General features: G+C 44.7%; 1 protein-coding gene across 1 annotated transcript in view; it reads left to right on the top strand.

Annotated features, from left to right (window-relative positions):
• LOC137360540 (zinc finger protein 692-like) overlaps nucleotides 1-20,136 on the top strand; it is a 97,578-nt gene that overhangs the window by 52,095 nt on the left and 25,347 nt on the right. Inside the window, exon 4 of the mRNA XM_068025943.1 lies at nucleotides 6,940-7,791. Coding sequence (XP_067882044.1) covers nucleotides 6,940-7,791 — 852 coding nt within the window. The remainder of the gene's footprint in view (nucleotides 1-6,939; nucleotides 7,792-20,136) is intronic.

Genomic DNA, 20,136 nt, shown 5'->3' with positions numbered 1-20,136 from the left:
AACCAGGGAATTATATGTTAGCCTAACATCAGTTGTTGGGACTAGATTCTATAATTAAGGATATGGTGACTGAGCACCTTGAAAATGTTCACCTGATCAGAGAGAACCAGCATAAATTTATAAAGGGTAGGGAATATATGATGAGCGTGATTGGATTTTTTGAAGAGGTGACGGGAATGACTGTGGATGTTATTTATATAGACATCCAGAATGCATTTGATAAAGTCCTTCATAAGAGACTGATAGCTGAAGCTCATGGAATTGAAGGCAAATTGTTGACCTGGTCAGGAAATTGACTGAGTGGCAGGAAACAGAGAGAGGGGATAATGAACAGGTACTCTAATCAGCAGAATATTACTGGTGGTATCTCACAAGAATCTGTGTTGGTCCCTCGACTACAACTGTATGAATAATGAATTAGATGATGGGGTAGAAATCCAAAGATCTAAGTTTTGTGATGACGCAAAGAGAGGTGGCATTGTAAGCAGTATATTTGGAAGCATAACATTACAAAGAGAGATTAATAGATTAACTGAATGGCAAAATCTGTGGCAAATGGATTTCAATGTAGGCAAATGTGAGGTCATCCATTTCGGACCTAAAACGAGTAAATCTTTGTCCTTTGTAAATGGGGAAAACTAGAACTGGTAGAGGTTCGAAGAGACTTGGGGGCTTAGCTACATATATCACTAAAATGTCATGAACAGGCACAGAAAATAATCAAAAAGGCTAATAACATAAGAAATAGGCAGGAGTACACCATAGGGTACCTTGAGCCGACTTCACCATTCAGTGCGATCATTGCTGATCCTCGACCTCAACTCCTGTTTCCCGCCCACTCCCCATATCCCTTGATTCCCTGAGAGATCAAAAATCTGTCTGTCTCAGCCTTAAATATATTCAGTGATGGAGTATCCACAATCCTCTGGGGTAGCGAATTCCATAGATTCACACCCCTCTGAGTGAGGAAGTTTCTCCTCATCTCAGTCCTACATGATAAGCTCCTTATCCTGAGACTGCGCCTTCTTGTACAACCTCTCAGTGTCTACCCTGTCAAGCCCCTTCAAAATCTTGTATGTTTCACCCCTCATTCTTCTGGACTCCAGGGAGTATAGGCCCAATTTACTCCCCCTCTCTTCATAGGACAACCCTCTCATTCCAGGAACCAATCTAGTGAACTCAATGTAAGTATATCCTTCCATGAATATGGAGACCAATACTGCGCCCAGTATTTCAGGTGTGGTCTCACCAAATCCCTATACAACTGCAGCAAGACTTCCTTATTCTTGTACTCCAATCCCCTTACAATTAGGGCCAACATGCCATTTGCCTTCCTAATTGCTTGCTGTACCTTCATGCTAACTTTCTATGTCCCTTGTCTGAGTACACCCAACTCCCTCTGAACATCAACATTTATATGTTTCACGCCTTTTAAAAAATATTCTGCTTTTCTATTCTGACGACCAAAGTGAATAACCTCACACTTCCCCACATTATACTCCATCTGCCACCTTGTTGCCCACTCACTTAACCTGTCTATATCTCTTTGCAGCCTCATTGTGTCCTCCTCACTGCTTACATTCCCACCTAGCTTTGTATCATCAACAAACCTAAACACATTACTCTCAGTCTCTATGTCTAAGTCATCAATATAGACTGTAAATAGCCGAGGCCCCAGCACTGATCCTTTCAGCACTCCACTAGTCACATCTTGCCAACTTGCAAGTGCCCTATTTATCCCTACGTTCTTCTTCTTGTCCATTAACCAATCCTCTCTCCATGCTAATATATTACCCCCCAATCCATAAATCCTTATCTTGCATATTAACCTTTGGTGTGGTATCTCATCGATTGCCTTTTGGAAGTCCAAGTATACTACATCTACTGGTTCTCTCTTAGCTACCCTACTAGTTAGATCCTCAAAAAAGTAATAAATTTGGCAAACACAATTTCCCTTTTGTAAAATCATGTTGACTTTGTCTGATCATACTATGATTTTCCAAGTGCATTGCTAAGACTTCCTTAATAATAAATTCCGGCAATTTCCCAACAACTGATGTCAGGCTCACTGCCTGTAGTTCTGTTTCCTCTCTCCATCCTTTCTTGAATCGCGTTGTTACATGATGGCACAGTGGCGCAGTGGTTAGCACCGCAGCCTCACAACTCCAGTGACCCGGGTTCGGTTCTGGGTACTGCCTGTGTGGAGTTTGCAAGTTCTCCGTGTGACCGCATGGGTTTCCTCCGGGTGCTCCGGTTTCCTCCCACAGCCAAAGACTTGCAGGGTGATAGGTAAATTGGCCATTGTAAATTGCCCCTAGTATAGGGAATATGGGATTAATGTAGGATTAGTATAACTGGGTGGTTGATGTTCAGCACAGACTCGGTGGGCCGAAGGGCCTGTTTCAGTGCTGTATCTCTCTATGACTCTATTTGCTAGCATCCAATTGTCAAGGACCATTCTAGAATCGAGGGAATTTTGGAGTGGAATGCTGGACTTCATATCTGGGGGAATACAAGGTGGTGGTGGGCAGTGGTTGGAAGTCATGTTTCAGCGACACAAAGCCCTGGTTACACCACACCTTGCGTACTGAGAGCAGTTCTGGACACCACACCTTGGGAAGGATATATTGGCCTCGGAGAGAGTGCAGCGCAGATTTACGAGAATGATAGCTGGATTCTAGGGGTTTCAGTTATGAGAATAATTTTACAAACTAGGGTTGTGTTCCCTGGAACTTAGAAGGAGAAGGGTGATTTGATCCAAGATTTCAAGATATTAACGGGAACAGATAGGGTAGATGAACAGAAGCTATTTTGCTAGTTGGGGATTCTTGGACGAGGGGGCCCAGGCTCATAATTAAATCCTAACCTTTTCGGAATGAAAGTGGGGAACGCTTCTACGTGTGAAGGGTGATAGAAATTTGGAACTCTCTTCTGCAAATGGCAATTAATGCTAAAACCATTGGTCATTTAAAATCTGATATTGATAGTTTTTTGTTATCCAGAGGTATTAAGGGATATGGGGAAAATGGTATATGGAGTTAGGTCGCAGAAGAGTGATGATCTTATTGAATGGCAGAACAGGCTTGAGGGGCTGAATGGCCTCCTGCTGTTCCTGTCTTCCTCTGCCTGTCTCTGTCTCTTTCTCTAGTTCCCTCATACTGTCTTACTCTCTCCCTCTATCTCGCTGTCAGTTCCTCTTTCTTTGAATGTGTGTCTTTCTCTCTGTCCTTCTCTCATCGCTACTGCGTGACTGCGTGTGATTGTTTTTTTAAAATTCTTTCATGGGATGTGGCTATCGCTGCCTAGGCCAGCATTTATTGTCCATCTCTATTTGCCTTTGAGAAGGTGGTGGTGAGTTGCCGTCTTGAACGGCTGCAGTCCGTCTGGTTTAGTTACATTCACAGAGCTGTTAGGGAGGGAGTTCCAGGTTTTGGGGAGCCAGGAGGTGAGTTACTCGCTTCAAAATTCCCAGCTTCTGACCTGCTATTGTTGCCACAGTATTATCCGGCTGGTTCAGTTATTTTCTGGTCAATGGTAACCCCCAGGATGTTGATAATAGGGGATACATTGGTGGTAATGCTGTTGAATGTCAAGGGGAGGTGGTCATTGCCTGGCACTTGTGTGACACTGATGCTACTTGGCACTGATCAGCCCAAGCCTGACTGTTGTCCAGCTCTTGCTATTTGTGGGAATGGACTGCTTCATTATCTGAGGAATTACGAATGATATTAAACATTGTGCAATCAACAGCAAGCATCCCTACTTCTGATCTTATGTTGAAGATTATTGGTGATGCAGCTGAAGATGTTTGGGTTTAGGACACTACCCTGAGGAATTCCTGCAGCGTTATTCTGGGGCTGAGATGATTGGCTTCCAAGAACCACAATCATTTTCCTTTGCATTAGATATGACTCCAAACAGTGGAGAGTTTTCCCCCTGATTCCCATTGACTCCAATTTTTGCCAGGGCTCCTTGGTGCCACACTTGGTCAAATGCTGCCTTGATGTCAAGGACAGTCACTCTCACCTCACCTCTTGAATTCAGCTCTTTTGTCCATGTTTGGAACAAGGCTTTTAGAAGGTCTGGAGCCAAGTGGCCTTGGCTGAACCAAAACTGAGCATCGGTGAGCAGGTTATTGCTGAGAAAGTGCTGCTTGACAGCACTGCCAACGGCACCTTCCATCGCTGTGCTGATGATCAAGAGTAGACTGATAGGGCAGTAATTGGCCGGATTGGATTTGTCCTGCTTTTTTGTGTACAGGACATACCTGGGCAATTTTTTACATTGCTGGGCAGCTGTTGGTGTTGTAGCTGTACTGGAACATCTTGGGGCTAGGGGTGCAGTCAGTTCTGGAGCACAAGCTTTCAGTGCGACAGACAGGATGTTGTCGGGGCCAGTAGCTTTTCCTGTATCCAGCGTAATCAGCTCAGGAACATAGAAACGTAGGAGCAGGAGCAGACCATTCAGCCCATCGAGCCTGCCTCCCCAATCAATATGAACATGGCTGATCATCTACTTCAATGACTTTTCCCCACATTATCCCCATATCCCCTTGGGTCATTTGTATTTAGAAATCTGTCAATCTCTGCTTTAAACATACTCAATGACTGAGCTTCCACAGCCCTCTGGGGTAGAGAATTCCAAAGATTCACAACCCACTGAGTAAAGAAATTTCTCCTCATCTCTATCCTGAGTGGTTTCCCCCTTATTTTGAAAGTGTGTTCCCTGGTTCTAGACTCTCCAACCAGGGGAAACGTCTTAGCTGCATCTACCCTGACTGTCCTTTTAAGTATTTTGTAGGTTTCAATGAGATCACCTGTCATTCTTCAAAACTCCAGAGAATACAGGCCCAGTTTCCCCAATTTCTCTTCATAGGCCATCCCGGGAACAAGTCTGGTGAATCTTCATTGCACTCCCCCGATGGCAATAATATCCTTCCTAAGGTAAGGGGACCAAACCTGCACATGGTGCTCCAGGTGCGGTCTAACCAAGGTTGTATACAATTGAAGCAAGACTTCACTACTCCTGTACTCAAATCCTCTTGTGATAAAGGCTAACATACCATTAGCCACCTTAATTGCTTGCTGCACCTGCATGTTAGCTTTCAGTGACTTATTGACAAAGACACCCCGGTCCTTTTGTACATCTACACTTTCTAATCTCTTACCATTAAAGAAATACTCTGCACGTCTGTTCTTCCTACCAATGTGGATGACTTCACATTTTTCCACTTTATATTCCATCTGCCACATTCTTGCACACTCACTAAGTCTGTTCAAATCCCCTTGAAGCCACTTTGCATCTTCCTCACGACACACATTCCCACCTAGTTTTGTGTCATCCGTGAACTTGGAAATACTACATTTGGTCCCCACATTCAAATCATTGATATATATTGTGAACAGCTGGGGCCCAAGCACTGATCCCTGGAGTACACCACCAGTCACAGTCTGCCAACGCGAGAATGGCCGCTTTATTCCTACTCTCTGCTCTCTGCCTGTTCACCAATCCTTAATCCATGCCAGCATGTTACCTCCTATCCCACGTGCTTTAATTTTGCTAACCAACCACCTGTGGGGGACTTTATCAAAAGCCTTCTGAAAATCCAAGCATAACACATCCACCAACTCCCCTTTATCAATTCCGTTAATAGCATCCTCAAAAATCTCCAACAGGTTCGTCAAACATGATTTCCCATTCATAAATCCATGCTGACTGTGCCCAGTCAGATCTTTATTATCCAAGTGTCCATTTATCACATCCTTTAGAATAGATTCTAGCATTTTTCCAATGACTGATGTAAGGCTAACAGGTCTGTAATTCCCTGTTTTCTCTCTCCCTCCCTTCTTAAATAGTGGGATGACATTTGTGACCTTCCAATCTGCAGGAACCGCTCCAGAATCTATCGAATTAGGAAGATGATCACCAATGCATCCACTATCTCCATAGCTACCTATTTCAACACTCTGGGATGTAGAATATCAGGTCTTGGGGACTTATCAAACTTCAGCCCCATTAATTTCCCCGATACAACCTTCTTACTAATACTAATTTCCTTCAATTCCTCATTCGCCCTGATCCCTTGGATCTCTAATTCTGGGAGATTTCTTATATCTTCATCAGTGAAGACCGACACAAAGTAATCATTTAGCTTCTCTGCCATTTCTCTATTCCCCATTATAAATTCTCCTGACTCTGCCTGTAATGGACCCACTTGATAACACGTGGAGTGAATTGAATTGGCTGAAGATTGGCACCTGTGATGCTTAGGTAGAGGATGGGATTGATCATCCACTCTGCACTTTTGGCTGAAGATGGTTGCAAATGCTTCAGCCTTTTCTTTTGCACTGACATACTGTGCTCCCGATCATTGTGGATTTGGATGTTTGTGGAGTCGCCTCCTCCAGTTAGTTGTTTATGTCCACCACCATTCACATGTGGATGTGGCAGGATTGCAGAGCTTTATTCTCATCTGTTAGTAGTGGGATCACTTAGTTCTGTCCATAGCATGTGCGTAGTCCTGTATTGTAGCTTCACCAGGTTGCACCTCATTTTTAGGTTTGCCTGATGCTGATCCTGACTGCACTCCTACACTCCTCATTGAACCAAGGTTGGTTCCTGGCTTGATTGTGATGGTAGAGTGAGGGATACACACCGGGCCTTGAGGTTGCAGACTGTGATTGAATGCAATTCTGTTGCCGTTGATGGCCCACAGCACCTCATGGTTATCCAGTTTGGAGTTCCTAGATCTGTTCTGAATCTATCCCATTTAGCATGATGGTAGTGCCACAGACCATGATGGAGGGAGGGTGTCCTCAGTGTGAAGATAAAGACTTTGTCTGTCTGAGCATGCGTCTGCCTGTGTACCTCTCTCTTTGTATATGTCGGTGTGTGTGTACCATGTGTTTGACTGTGTACTGACTCCCTGTCTCTGTACAGGACCCGGTGTCACTGGCGAGGACTTGAATGTGCTTCGTACCTCGAGCGATGCCTTGCGCCAGCTTGTGGTCTGGGCACATGACCACAGCCAAGAGTGTGGCTTCATCCCCGACCTGAAGTCTGTTGTATTGGAGCGTACGGGAGGCTCGCTGACGGCAGTTTGGGAGTGTATCGCAGGCCACTCTTACCCGTGGTTACTGCTCGCAAGTGCTGCGGCCGTCCCAGACTGCGGTACCAAGGCAAGGACCAGGAGCAGGACCAGGAACCGTGAGCGGGCTCAGAGCAGCTCCGCTGAACATGGGGATCCTCCTGAGGGTGGGCACTACCTCCGAGCGCCTACCGGGGTCCCTCTGGAGAGGACCATAAAGATGCAGCAGGTTCCACGGGACTTGGCTTCGGAGAGCAGCGGTGGGTCGGAGCTGAGCAGCGAGAGCGATTCGAGCCAGAGGAAGGCAGCGTCGGATCATGAGAGGCTGCCACACGGGTCAAAGGGTATTGGTGACGAGGCAGAGGATGACTGTGAAAACTCTGCAGCATTGGGCCCAAGCGGTCCCCGCACATCCCAGCATCCATCACCTGCACATGGTCATAATTCAACGTCGCCGACACTGGGCAGCAGGAGAAGAAGGAACAAGGCACAAGAGTGCAGCCAATCGGGGAGCTGCGAGCCCCCTGTGAAGGAGCTGGCAATGCTTGGAGACACTGGGCCAAACAGAAAGCACTCTGCTCGAAGGAAACGCACTGACATGGGCCCTGCGAGCGGCCTGGACACCATGCAGCTCGTGTGTGAGTCAGACTCGGCCACAGATGAGGAACTGCGACCGGGATCCAGGAAAGCAGGAGCATTACCGGGTAAGGGCGGAATCGCGAAACAGGAAGCAGCACCATGCTCATTCCCATCATAACATAACATAGGAAATAGGCACAGGAGTAGACCATGTGGCCCCTCGAGCCTGCTCTGCCATTCGGTACGATCATGGCTAAGCTTCAGCTTCAACTCGCTTTCCTGCCTGCTCCCCATATCCCTTTATTTCCTGAGAGCCCAAAAATCTGTCTATCTCAGCCTGATGTATATTCAATGATTGAGCATCCACAACCCCCTGGCGTTGAGAATCCAAAGATTCACAACCTTCTGAGTGAAGAAATTTCACCTCAACTCAGTCCTAAATGATTGGCCCCTTATCCTGAGACAGTGTGTCCATGTTTTAGATTCCCCAGACAGTGTGTACCATGTCAAGCCCCTTGAGAATCTTGTATGTTTCAATGAGAACACCTCTCATTCTTCTAAATACAGTGAGTATAGACCAAATTTACACAGCCTCTCATCCCAGGAACCAGTCTAGTGACCTTGCACCGTACCATATATCTTTCCATAGATATTGAGACCAAAACTGCACACAGTACTCCAGGTGTAGTCTCTCCAAAGCCCCGTACAATTGTAGAAAGATTTCTTTATTCCCGTACTCCAGTCCTCTTGCAATGAAGGCTGACATGTCATTTGTCTTCCTAATTGCTTGCTGTACCTGCCTGCTAACTTTGTGTTCCCTGTACAAGTATAGCCAAGTCTCTCTGAACATGAACATTTATAAGTTTCACACCTTTTTTAAAAAAAAGTACTGCTTTTCTGTTCTTACCAAAGTGAATTACTTCACAGTTCCCCACATGAGACTCCATCTGCAAACTTCTTGCCCAATCACATAACCTGTCTCTATCTTTTTGCAGCATCTTTGTGTCCTCCTCACAGTTTACATTCCCATCTAGCCTTATATCGTCAGCAAATTTGGATATATTATTCTTCTTTTCGCCTAAGTCATTAATATAGATTGTAACTAGCTGAGGCCCCAGCACTGATCCTTGTGACATTCCACTTATCACAGCTTGCCAACTTGAAAGTGCCCTGTTTAGCCCTCCTCTCTGCTTCCGGTTAGTTAACCAGTCCTCTATCCATGCTAATATATTACCTCCAATTCCATGAGCCCTTGCGTAGTAGCCTTTTATGTGGCATCTTATCGAATGCCTTTTGGAAATCCAAATATACCAACAAGAAGAACAACTTGTATTTACACAGCACTTTAATGTAATAAAATGTCCCAAGGCACTTTGCAGGAGTATTATAAAACAAAATTTGACACCAAGCCACATGAGGAGATATTGGGTCAGATGACCAAAGCTTGGTCAAATAAGTAGGTTTGAAGGAGTGTCTTAAAGGAGGAAAGTGAGATAGAGAGCCAGAGAGGTATAGGGAGGGAACTCCAGCGCTTAGGGCCTAGGCAACTGAAAGTGTGGCCACCAATGAAGGAGTGATTAAAATCAGGCATGCTCAAGAGGCCAGAATTAGAGGAGAGTAGCTATCTTGGGAGGCTTGCATGGCTGAAAGAGATGAGGAGGGGTGAAACCATGAGGTATTTGAATTCAAGGGTGAGAATTGTAAAATCAAGATGGTGCTTGACCGGGAGCCAGTGCAGGTCAGCGAGCACAGGGTGGGGTTGCGGGGAGTGGGTAATCAATGAACGGGAGTGGTGCAAGTTAAGACACGGGCAGCAGAGATTTGGATGACCTCAAAGCTACGGAGGGTAGAATGTGGGAGATCAGACAGGAGTGTATTGGAATAGTCAAGTCTAGAGGTAACGAAGGCATGTATGAGAGTTTCAGCAGCAGATGAGCTTAAACAGGGGCAAAGTCAGGCAATGTTACTGAAGTGAAACTAGGCGGTCTTAGTGATGGCGTGAATATGAGGTCAGAAGCTCATCTCAGGGTCAAATGTGACACCAAGGTTGCAAACAGACTGTTTTGTTCTCAGACTATGGAGTCAGTAGCTAGGAAATGAAGTTTGGTGTGGAGACCAAAAGCGATGGCTTCCCAATGTTTAATTGGAGGAGATTTCTGCTCATCCAGTACTGGATGTCGGATAAGCAGTCTGATAGTTTAGCAATGGTCGCGAGAGATGGTGGTGAAGTAGATCACATCTACTGGTTGCCCTTTACCTACCCTATGGTTTACATCCTCAAAACACTCTTCATAAATTTGTCAAATACGGTTTCCCTTTCATGAAACCATGTTGACTTTGTCTGGTCATGCTATGATTTTCCAAGTGCATTGGTAAGACTTCCTTAATGATAGATTCCAGCATTCCCGATGACTGATGCCAGGCTAACTGGCCTGTAGTTCCCCATTTTCTTTCTCCCTCATTTCTTGAATAGCATTGTCAGATTTGCTAGCTTCCAATCAGCTGGAACTATTCTAGAGTCTAGGGAATTTTGGAAAATCATAACCAGTTCATTCACTATCTCTGCGGCTACCTCTTTTAAAACTCGAGGATGTGAGCCATCAGGTCCCTTAAGTTTCTCCAATACTTTTTCTATCCTGATATTAATTGCCTTAACTTCCTCACTCTTATTAGCCCCTTGGTTACCCTCTATTTCTGGTGCATAATTTGTTTCTTCTATTCTGAAGACACACAAAATATATCTTTTCAACGTCTCTGCCATTTCCTCATGATAATTTCTCCGGTCTCTACCTCTAAGGGGCCAATGTTTATTTTAGCTTCTGTGCTTTTTCTATATTGTAAAAGCTCTAACAATCTGTTTTTATATTCCTGGCTAGTTTACTCTAATTCTATTTTTTTCCCTTTTTATTAACTTTCTGGTCAGCCTTTGCTGGTTTCTAGCATCCTCAGTCTTACTACTATTCTTTATAACATTACAAGCCTCTTCTTTGAATCTAATATTATCCGTAACTTCTTTAGTGAGCCACGGATGGATTTTTCTTGCTGGGTCTTCGATTTTTTTAATGGGATGTATTTTTGTTGAACATCTTGAGTTGTTACTTTAAATGCTATCCACTGTTTATTTATTGCCATATCTTTTAGTTGATTTACTGAATCAACCGTAGCTGCATACCTAAGTTCAAAATTCCTGTTTGGGTCTGGAGTATGTCACTTTCAAACTTAATATGGAATTCAGTTGTATTATGATCACTCTTTTAGCCCAGAGGATCTTTTACAATGAGATTACTAGTTTAGCCTGCCTCATTGCACAATACTAAATCTAAAATAGCCTTATTCCTAATTGGTTCTAAAACTTATTGTTCCAGGAATCTATCGCAAAAGCATTCTTTAAGTCCATTTTCCAGAATACCTTTGCCAATATGATTGTCCAGTCTATATGAAACTTAAAGTCCCCCACAATTTTTACATTTCATTTGTTACAAGCTCTAATTATTTTTTGCTTTATCCTCTGCCCAACAGTGTAACTAGTATTAGGGGGTGCAGAAACTACTCCCACCAGCGTTTTCTGACACTTTTTATTCCTAATCTCCACCCATACTGATTTCATCAATAGAGAAGACTGCCATGCCAAACCTGTGCTCTACCAACTGGGATTGTTTGATGCAAAGTGCAGAGGGAGCTTTACTCTGTATCTAACCCATGCTGTATCTGCCCTGGGGGTGTTTGATGCAAAGTGCAGAGGGAGCTTTACTCTGTATCTAACCTATGCTGCAGCTTCCCTGGAAATGTTTGATGGGACAGTGTAGATGGGAGTTTCACGCTATGTCTAAACCGTGCAGAACCTGCCCGATTTGAGTTTGGTTGCACGGAATAGCGTGATCTTTAGTGCTTGCTCTTTTTCTATTCATGTAGTAGCCTGTTCTGTGAATGTGTGATGGCATAGTATTGAGGGAACTTTAGTGTGTAGAAACCCATGTTGTACCTGTTCTGCAAGTGTTTGATGGAACAGCATGGAGGAAGATCTAGAGTCGTAGAGTCATTACGGAACAGAAGGAGGCCATTTAGTCCATGTCGCCTCTGTTTAGAGAAGTCCAGTCAGTCCCATTCCCCTGCTGTATCCCTGTAGCTCTACAAGTTTATTTCCCTCAAGTTCCAGTCCAGTCTCCTTTTGCAATCGTTAATTGTCCCTGCTTCCACCACCTTGTCAGCAGCAAGTTCCAAGTCATACCAGTCGTTGCATAAAAAAAACTTCATCACATCCACCCTGCATCTCTTGCCCAAATCCTTAAATCTGTGTCCCCTCGTCCTTGTGCCATCAGCTAATGGGAAGAGCTTTTCCTTCTCCACCTTATCTAAACCTCTCTCAATCTTTTGGTAGTATAGAACTTGAGTATTGCTGAAAATAGAGACACACGTTGACAGCATGTCATCGACAACATGTCTCCATTTTCAGCAATACTCTCATAATCCTGTATACCTCTCCAAATCTCCCCTCAACCTCCTTTGCTTCAAGTAGAAAACGCCAAGTAACCTTTTAACTAAAATTCCCCCTTCCCTGGAGCCAACCTGGTAAATCTCCTCTGCACCCTCTCACGTCCTTTCTAAAGCATGTAAATGCATTGGAAGTAGTACAGAGAAGGTTTACTAGACTCACCGGGAATGGACGGGCTGTCTTACGAGGAAAGATTGGACAGGCTAGGCTTCTATCTGCTGGAGTTTAGAAGAGTAAGAGGCGACTTGATTGAAACATATACGATCCTGAGGGGTCTTGACAGGGTGGATGTGGAAAGGATGTTTCCCCTTGTGGGAGAATCTAGAACTAGGGGTCACTGTTTAAAAATACGGGGACACCCATTTAACACGGAGATGAGGAGAAATTTTTTCTCTGAAGGTCGTGAATCTTTGGAATTCTCTTCCTCAAAAGGCAGTGGAAGCAGAGCCTTTGAATATTTCTAAGGCAGAGTTAGGTAGATTCTTGATAATCAAGGCAGTGGAAGGTTATCGGGGGGAGTTGGAAATGTGGAGTAATCAGTTCAGCCATGAACTTGTTGAATGGCGGAGCAGGCTCGAGGGGCCGAGTGGCCGACTCCTGCTCCTAATTTGTATGTTCGTATGTGAAGTGTGGTGAGCAGAACTGGATGCAGTACTCCAGTTGGGGTCTAACCAGAGCTGTATAAAGATTCAACATAACTTCCCTGCTTTTATACTCAGAAACTCTATTTATGAAGTCCAAGATACCATATGCTTGGCGAACTACTCTCTCACTATGTTCTGCCACCTTCAAAGATAGATGCGCAGAGCCACCAGATCTCTCTGTCCCTGTACACTCTTTAGAACTCCACTGGCTACCATCCTCCAGTCTGAAAAACAACCATTTATCATGTCTTACTGTTTTTGTCCTTACGCCAAATTTTTATCCAAGCTGACAATGAGTCAGGCGCTTCAATTTTGTTAACCAGCCTTTTATGTGGTACTTCTCAATTGCTTTCTGAAAATCTGTATAGACCGTATCTGTTGCATTCCCTTCATCAACCTTCCCTGTAACTACCTCAAAAATGTCAATTAGATTAGTCAAACACAGTCTTCCTTTTACAAATCCGTGCTGGCTCTCCTTAATTAGCTCAAACCCCTCCAAGTACCTGTTGATTTTTTTTCCCCCCTGATTATTGTTTCTGAAACTTTTACCCACCACGGTTGTTAAACTGGCTGATAATTTTCAGGAATGCCCTTAAACCCTTGAAGAAGGATATCACCTTTGCCACTTTCCAATCCTCTGACATCTCCCCCATATCTAGGTAAAATTGGAAGATTATGGCACGCCCTTCTGCTATCCTCCTACCCCCACTTTCCTTATCAATCTGAGATGCCAGTTATCTGGACCAGGTGACTTATCTATTGGAAGCTTAGCAAGCCTCTCCAGTACTTCCTTCCTATCAATGTTCACCTCATCCATTGCCTCGACCATCTCCGATATTTTGTCAGCATCCTCTTCCTTAGTAAACATCAATTCAAAGTACTCATTGAGTATTCTAGCCTTGCCCTGCACCTCAAAGCATACATCTCTATCCTTGTCCCTACTAGGCCCCACCCAACCTCTTACTACCTGTTTTTGGGTTACCTTTTTGGTTAACTACCATCCTACTCTCGTATTCTTTCTTTGCCGGTCTTATTTTCATCTTCACTTACCTTCTCAACTAATTGTATTTGGCCTGGTTCTCATTTGAAGAATTCACCTGACAGGTCTTAGACCAAGGAGCCCTGACTTTGGTTCCCTAGCCTTTGCCTCTTGTTAGAATGCACCTAGCTTGTACCTGAAATATCTCTTCTTTAAAGCATTTGCATTAAATTTATAGGTTAACTCGTTCAACTACTTAATGTAACTACAGATAACAGTTGAGTGATATTTCTAAACTTGGAACCTAATTAGTCAAATAAAACACAATAAGGATGGCAGGGCAGGTGATGTGTTGCAGTTGTAGCATGTGGGAGAGCTGGTAGACACCAGTGTGATCCATGGCAACCACATCTGCAGTAATTGTCTGCAGCTCGAGGAACTTCGGCTCAGAGTTGATGAGCTGGGGTCCAAGCTTTGGACAGTGCGATGCATTAAATAGGAGGAAAGTTACCTGGGCACTTTATTCCGAAGGTTGTCACACCTCTTAGTCTAGGTACTTCTGATTTGGTCAGAGACAGGAGGCTCTGACTGCAAGAGAGGCAGGTATGGGGATTGAGAAAGTAGCAGTGGAGGAGCCTCAGCCCCTGCATTTGTCCTTCGAGATTCTTGTAGCTTGTGTGGACAAGTGCAGGGACTGCAGGGTGACTGATCAAACTGACCACGGAACTGTGGTGCAGGGGGCCATTTAAGTCAGGGGTGTAAAAGGAATGTAGTTGTAATTGGGACAGTATATTTAGGGGCATAGATACAGTTCTCTGCAGCCAAGAGCATGAGTTCTGAAGGCTGTGTTGCCTGCCTGGTGCCAGGGTTGAGGACATCTCCTTGGTGCTGGAAAGGAACTTGGAGTTGGGGGGGTGGGGGAAACGATCTAGTTGTCGTGGTGCATATGGGTACCAGTGACATAGGTAGGACTGAGAAAGAGGTTCTGCTGAGGGAGTATGAGCAGCTTTGGGTTAAATTTAAAAAGCAGAACCACAAAGGCAATTATCTCTGGATCACTACATAGCCACAAGCAAATTGGGGTAGGGTAAATAAGATTAGAGAGTTAAATGCGTGGCTCAAAGATTGGAGTGGGAGAAATGGGTTGTGATTCTGTGATTCTTGGGGCACTGGCACGAGTACTGGGGAAAGTGGGAGCTGTGCCGTTCGGATGGCTTTCACCTGACGTGCTGGGATCAGTGCCCTGGCGAGTCGTATAACTGTGGCACCAGAGAGGGCTTTAAGATAAATATTTGGGGCAAGGGTTCATGTGAGGGAAGTTTTGGAAAGTTGAAGATCCTGTTTGACAATTTTTAAAAAGTTTTTTTTGGCAATGTAGCTAGTCGGGTAGATAAAGGGGAACCAGTAAATGTAGTATACTTGGATTTCCAAAATGCATTTGATAAGGTGCCACACAATTTTAATACATAAGATAAGGGCTCAAGGAGTGGGGGGTGATAAATTAGCTTGGAAAGAGGATTGGTTAACGGACAGAGAGTAGGGATAAATAGGGCATTTTCAAGTTGGCAGGCTGTGACTAGTGGAGTGCCGCAAGGGTCAGTGCTGGGGCCTCAACTATTTACAATCTATATTAATGACTTGGATGAACAGACACAGAGTAATGCATCTAGGTTTGCTGACATTACAAAGCTAGGTGGGTGAGGAGGACACAGAAAGGCTACAGATATAGACAGGTTGAGTGAGTAGGCAACAAGGTGGCAGATACAGTATAATATGGGAAAATGTGAGGTTATTCATTTTGGTTGTAAGGATAGAAAAGCAGAATATTTTTTAAAAGGCGTGATACTTGAAAACGTTAATTTCCATAGAGACTTGGATGTACTCATACAAGGAACACAAAAAGTTAGTAATAAAAACAAAAAATGCTGGAAATACTCAGCAGGTCTGGCAGCATCTGTGCAGAGAGAAGCAAAGTTAACGTTTCAGGTCAGAGACCCTTCTTCAGAACTACAGTAAGCAATTAGGAAAACAAATGGCATTTTGACCTTTATCGCAAGAGGATTGGACTGCAAGACTAAAAGAAGTCTTGCTACAATTGTATGGGGCTTTGATGAGACCACACCTGGAATACTGTGTGCAGTTTTGGTTTCCAGATTTAAGGAAGGATATATTTGCATTGGAGGCTGTACAGTGAAAGTTCACTAGAATGGCCCCTAGATTGAGGCGTTTGTCCTATGATGAGAGGCTGAGCAAATTTGGTCGGTACTCTCTGAAATTTAGAAGAATGAGAGGCGATAACATTGAAACAGGTTCTGAAGGGGCTTGACAGAGTAGAAATTGAGACATGGTTTTCCCTGGCTGGGGAATCGAGAACACGGGGGACACATTTTCAGGGCAAGGGGCCGATCATTTAGGTCTGAGATGAGCAGAAATGTCTTCACTCTAAGGGTTGGGAATCTTTGGAATTCTCTACCCCAGAGGATTGTGGATGCTCCGTCGTTGAATATATTTAAGGCTGAGGTAGATTTTTGGTGCCTCAGGAAATCGAGGGATATGGGGAGTGGGCACAAAAGTGGATTTGAAGTGAGGACCAGGCCAAATACACTAAGTTAAGAGGGGAAGGGGAAAGAAAAATACAATTGCCAAAGAGAATATAAGAATAGAATGGCAGTCAACATAAAAAAAAAACCCGAAAGTCTTTTACCGGCATATAAATAGTAAACTGGTAGAAAGAGGTGGGGTGGGGCCTATTAGTGACAAAGACAGTGATATATGTTTAAAGGTGATGGGCAAGGCAAGGATACTTAATGAGTACCTCGTATCTGTGTTTACTAAGGAAGACAATGCTGTCAAAATATCAGTATAAGAGTGGATGAGGTGACAATTTTCTTTTTATTTGTTTGTGGGATGTGGGCATCATTGGCTAGGACAGCATTTATTTCCCATTCCCAGTTGCCCTTGAGAAGGTGGTGGTGAGCTGCCTTCTTGAACTGCTGCAGTCCATTTGGGGTAGGTACACCCACAGTGCTGTTAGGAAGGGAGTTCCAGGATTTTGACCCAGCAATAGTGAAGGAACAGCGATATAGTTCCAAGTCAGCATGTTGTGTGGCTTGGAGGGGAACTTGCAGGTGGTGATGTTCCCATGCATCTGCTTCTCTTGTCCTAGGTGGTAGAGGTCATGGGTTTGGAAGGTGCTGTTGCAGGAGCCTTGGTGAGTTGCTGCAGTGCATCTTGTAGATGGTACATGCTGCTGCCACTGTGCGTTGGTGGTGAAGGGAGTGAATTGTGAAGGTGGTGGATAGGTTGCCAATCAAGCGGGCTGCTTTGTCCTGGATGGTGTCGAGCTTCTTGAGTGTTGTTGGAGCTGCACCCATCCAGGCAAGTGGAGAGTATTTCATCACACTCCTGACTTGTGCCAAGTACATGATGGACAGGCTTTGGGGAGACAGGAAGTGAGTTGCTTGCCACAGAATTCCCAGCCTCTGATCTGCTCTTGTAGCAACAGCATTTATGTGGCTGGTCCTGTTCAGTTTTTGGTCAATGGTGACCCCCAAAATGTTGATAGTGGGGGATTCAGCGATTGTAATGCCATTGAATGTCAAGAGGAATTGGTTAGATTTTCTCTTGTTTGAATTGGTCATTACCTGGTACTTGTGTAGCGCGAATGTTACTTGCCATTATCCGCCCAAGCCTGGATGCTGTCCAGGTCTTTCTGCATGTGGACTTGGACTGCTTCAGTATCTGAGGAGTCACGAATGTTGCTGAATATTGTGCAATCATCAGTGAACACCCCCACTTCTGACCTTATGATTGAAGGAAGGTAATTGATGAAGCAGCTGAAGATGGTTGGGCCAAGGACACTACCCTGAGGAGCTCCTGCAGTGATGCCCTGGAGCTCAGATGATTGACCTCCAACAACCACAGCCATCTTCCTTTGCGCTAGGTATGACTCCTGCCAGCAGAGAATTTCCCCCCTGATTCTCATTGACTGCAATTTTGCTCGGGCTCCTTGATGCCATACTTGGTCAAATGCTGCCTTGATGTCGAGGGCAGTCACTCCCACCTCACCTCTTGAGTTCAGCTCTTTTGTCCATGTTTGAACCAAGGTTGTAATGAAGTCAGGAGCTGAATGGCCCTGGTGGAACCCAAACTGAGCATCACTGAGCAGGTTATTGCTGAGTAAGTGCCTCTTTATAGCACTGTCGATGACCCTTCCATCACTTTGCTGAAGACCGTGAGTAGACTGATGGGGAGGTAATTGGAAAGGTTGGATTTGTCCTGGTTTTTTTGTGCACAGGACAAAACTGGGCAATTTGCCACATTGTCGGGTAGATGCCAGTGCTCTAGCTGTACTGGAACAGCTTGGCTAGAGGCGAGGCAATTTCTGGAGCTCAAGTCTTCAGTACTATTGCTGGAATGTCGACAGGGCCCACAACCTTTGCAGTATCCAGTGCCTTCAGTTGTTTCTTGATATCATGTGGAGTAAATCGGATTGGCTGAAGACTGGCATCTGTGTTGCTGGGGATCTTGGGAGGAGGCTGAGGTGGATCATCAACTCGGCACTTCTGGCTGAAGATGGATGCAAATGCAAATTGATAGGCAGGATGTACTGGAAAGGCTGGCTATGCTTAGAGTGAATAAGTTGCTTGGCCTGGATAGCTTGCATCTCAGGTTGCTAAAGGAAATGTGGGTGGAGATAGCAGAAGGGTTTGCCATAATCTTCCAATCTTCCCTGGATACGGGGGAGGTGGCAGAGGATTGGAGAGATGCGAATGTGACACCTGTATTCAAGAAAGGGTGTAAGGACATTCCTGGTAACTACAGGCCATTTAGTTTAACATCAGTGGTGAGTAAGGTTTTAGAAACAATAATTAGGGGGAAAAAATCAACAGGCACTTGGAGAGGTTTGAGTGAATGAGGTAGATCCAGCATCGATTTGAAATAGGCAGATCATTTATCTAACTTATTTTTTTGATTAAATAACAGAAAAGATTGACGAAGGGAATGCAACGGATGTTGCTTATATGGAATTTGACAAAGTACCACCTAATAGGCTGATGAACAAAATTGAGGCTCATGGAGTAGGAGGGTCTGTGTCAGCTCGGATAAAAAACTGACTTAAAGAGAGAAAATAGTGAGTCATTATAAATGGTTGTTTTTCAGGCTGGAGGATGGTAGACATTGGTATTCCCCAAGAGTCAGTGCTGGGACCACTGCTTTTTTGATATAGGTAAATGGCTTGGATATTGGAATACAGAGTAAAATTTCAAAATTTACCAATGACACTAAACTTGGACGTGTGGCAGGCAGTGAGAATGATACAAATCAATTGCAACAGGCCATAGGCTAGCATAACAGACAAACTAGTGGCAAATTGAATTTAATAAAGGGAAATGTGAGACGATGCATTTTGGCAAAACGGATAGGGATAGGCAATATAGACTTAATGATCCAGATCTAAAGAGTGTACAGGGACAGAGGGACCTGGGGGTTCTTGTGCGTAGATCTTTGAAAGTGGCAGGTCATGGTGAGAGAGTAGTTTGCAGAGCGTATGCGATCTTGGCCTTCATAAATAGAGGTATCGAGTACAAAAGCAGGGAACCTTTATAAAGCTCTGGTTAGGCCCCAACTGGGGTGTTGTGTCCAGTTCTGGTCGCCAAACTTTAGGATGGAAGTGAGTGTCTTGAGAGCGTGCAGAGGAGATTTACCAGAATGGCTCCAGGGTTGGGGGATTTTGGTTTGGTTGGAGAAGCTGGGGTTGTTGTCCTTGGAGCAAAGGTGGTTGAGGGGAGATTTGATAGAAGCGTACAAGATTCTGACAGGTTTGGATAGGGTAGACAAAGAAAAGTGGTTCCCATTAGTTGGTTGTACAAGGACTAGGGGACACGGGTTTAAGGTTTTGGGCCAGAGATGCAGGAGGGATGTGAGAAAGAAGATTTTTATGCAGCGGGTGGGAACGACTTGGAACTCGCTGCCTACGAGTGTGGTGGAAGTGGAGACAGTCAGTGACTTCAAGAGGAAGTTGGATGAAATAGACTTGGAGGGCACCCGGGTTAGGGCAGGAGAATGGGTCTGACTGGATTGCTCTGCAGAGAGCTGGCGTGCACCCGATGGGCCGAATGGTCGCTGCCTGTGCCATTATGACTTTGATTCTGAGTTTGAGTAACCCTGTGCTGTAGCTCCCCTGGGATTGTTTGAAAGCACAGTGTATAGAGAGCTTTACTCTGTATCTTACCTGTGCTGTCTCAGCCCTGGGAGTGTTTCAAATGACACTGCATGGATTGAAGTATTTATGACTGTACGAGCACCCACTACTGAGGTGGTTTCACATCTTAGTTGCTGAGGTGGTTTCACA

The sequence above is a fragment of the Heterodontus francisci genome, unplaced genomic scaffold, assembly GCF_036365525.1.
Source record: "Heterodontus francisci isolate sHetFra1 unplaced genomic scaffold, sHetFra1.hap1 HAP1_SCAFFOLD_606, whole genome shotgun sequence".
NCBI lineage: Eukaryota > Metazoa > Chordata > Chondrichthyes > Heterodontiformes > Heterodontidae > Heterodontus > Heterodontus francisci.
Note: the sequence above shows the minus strand (reverse complement) of the source record. Positions and strands in the feature narration are given on the sequence as shown.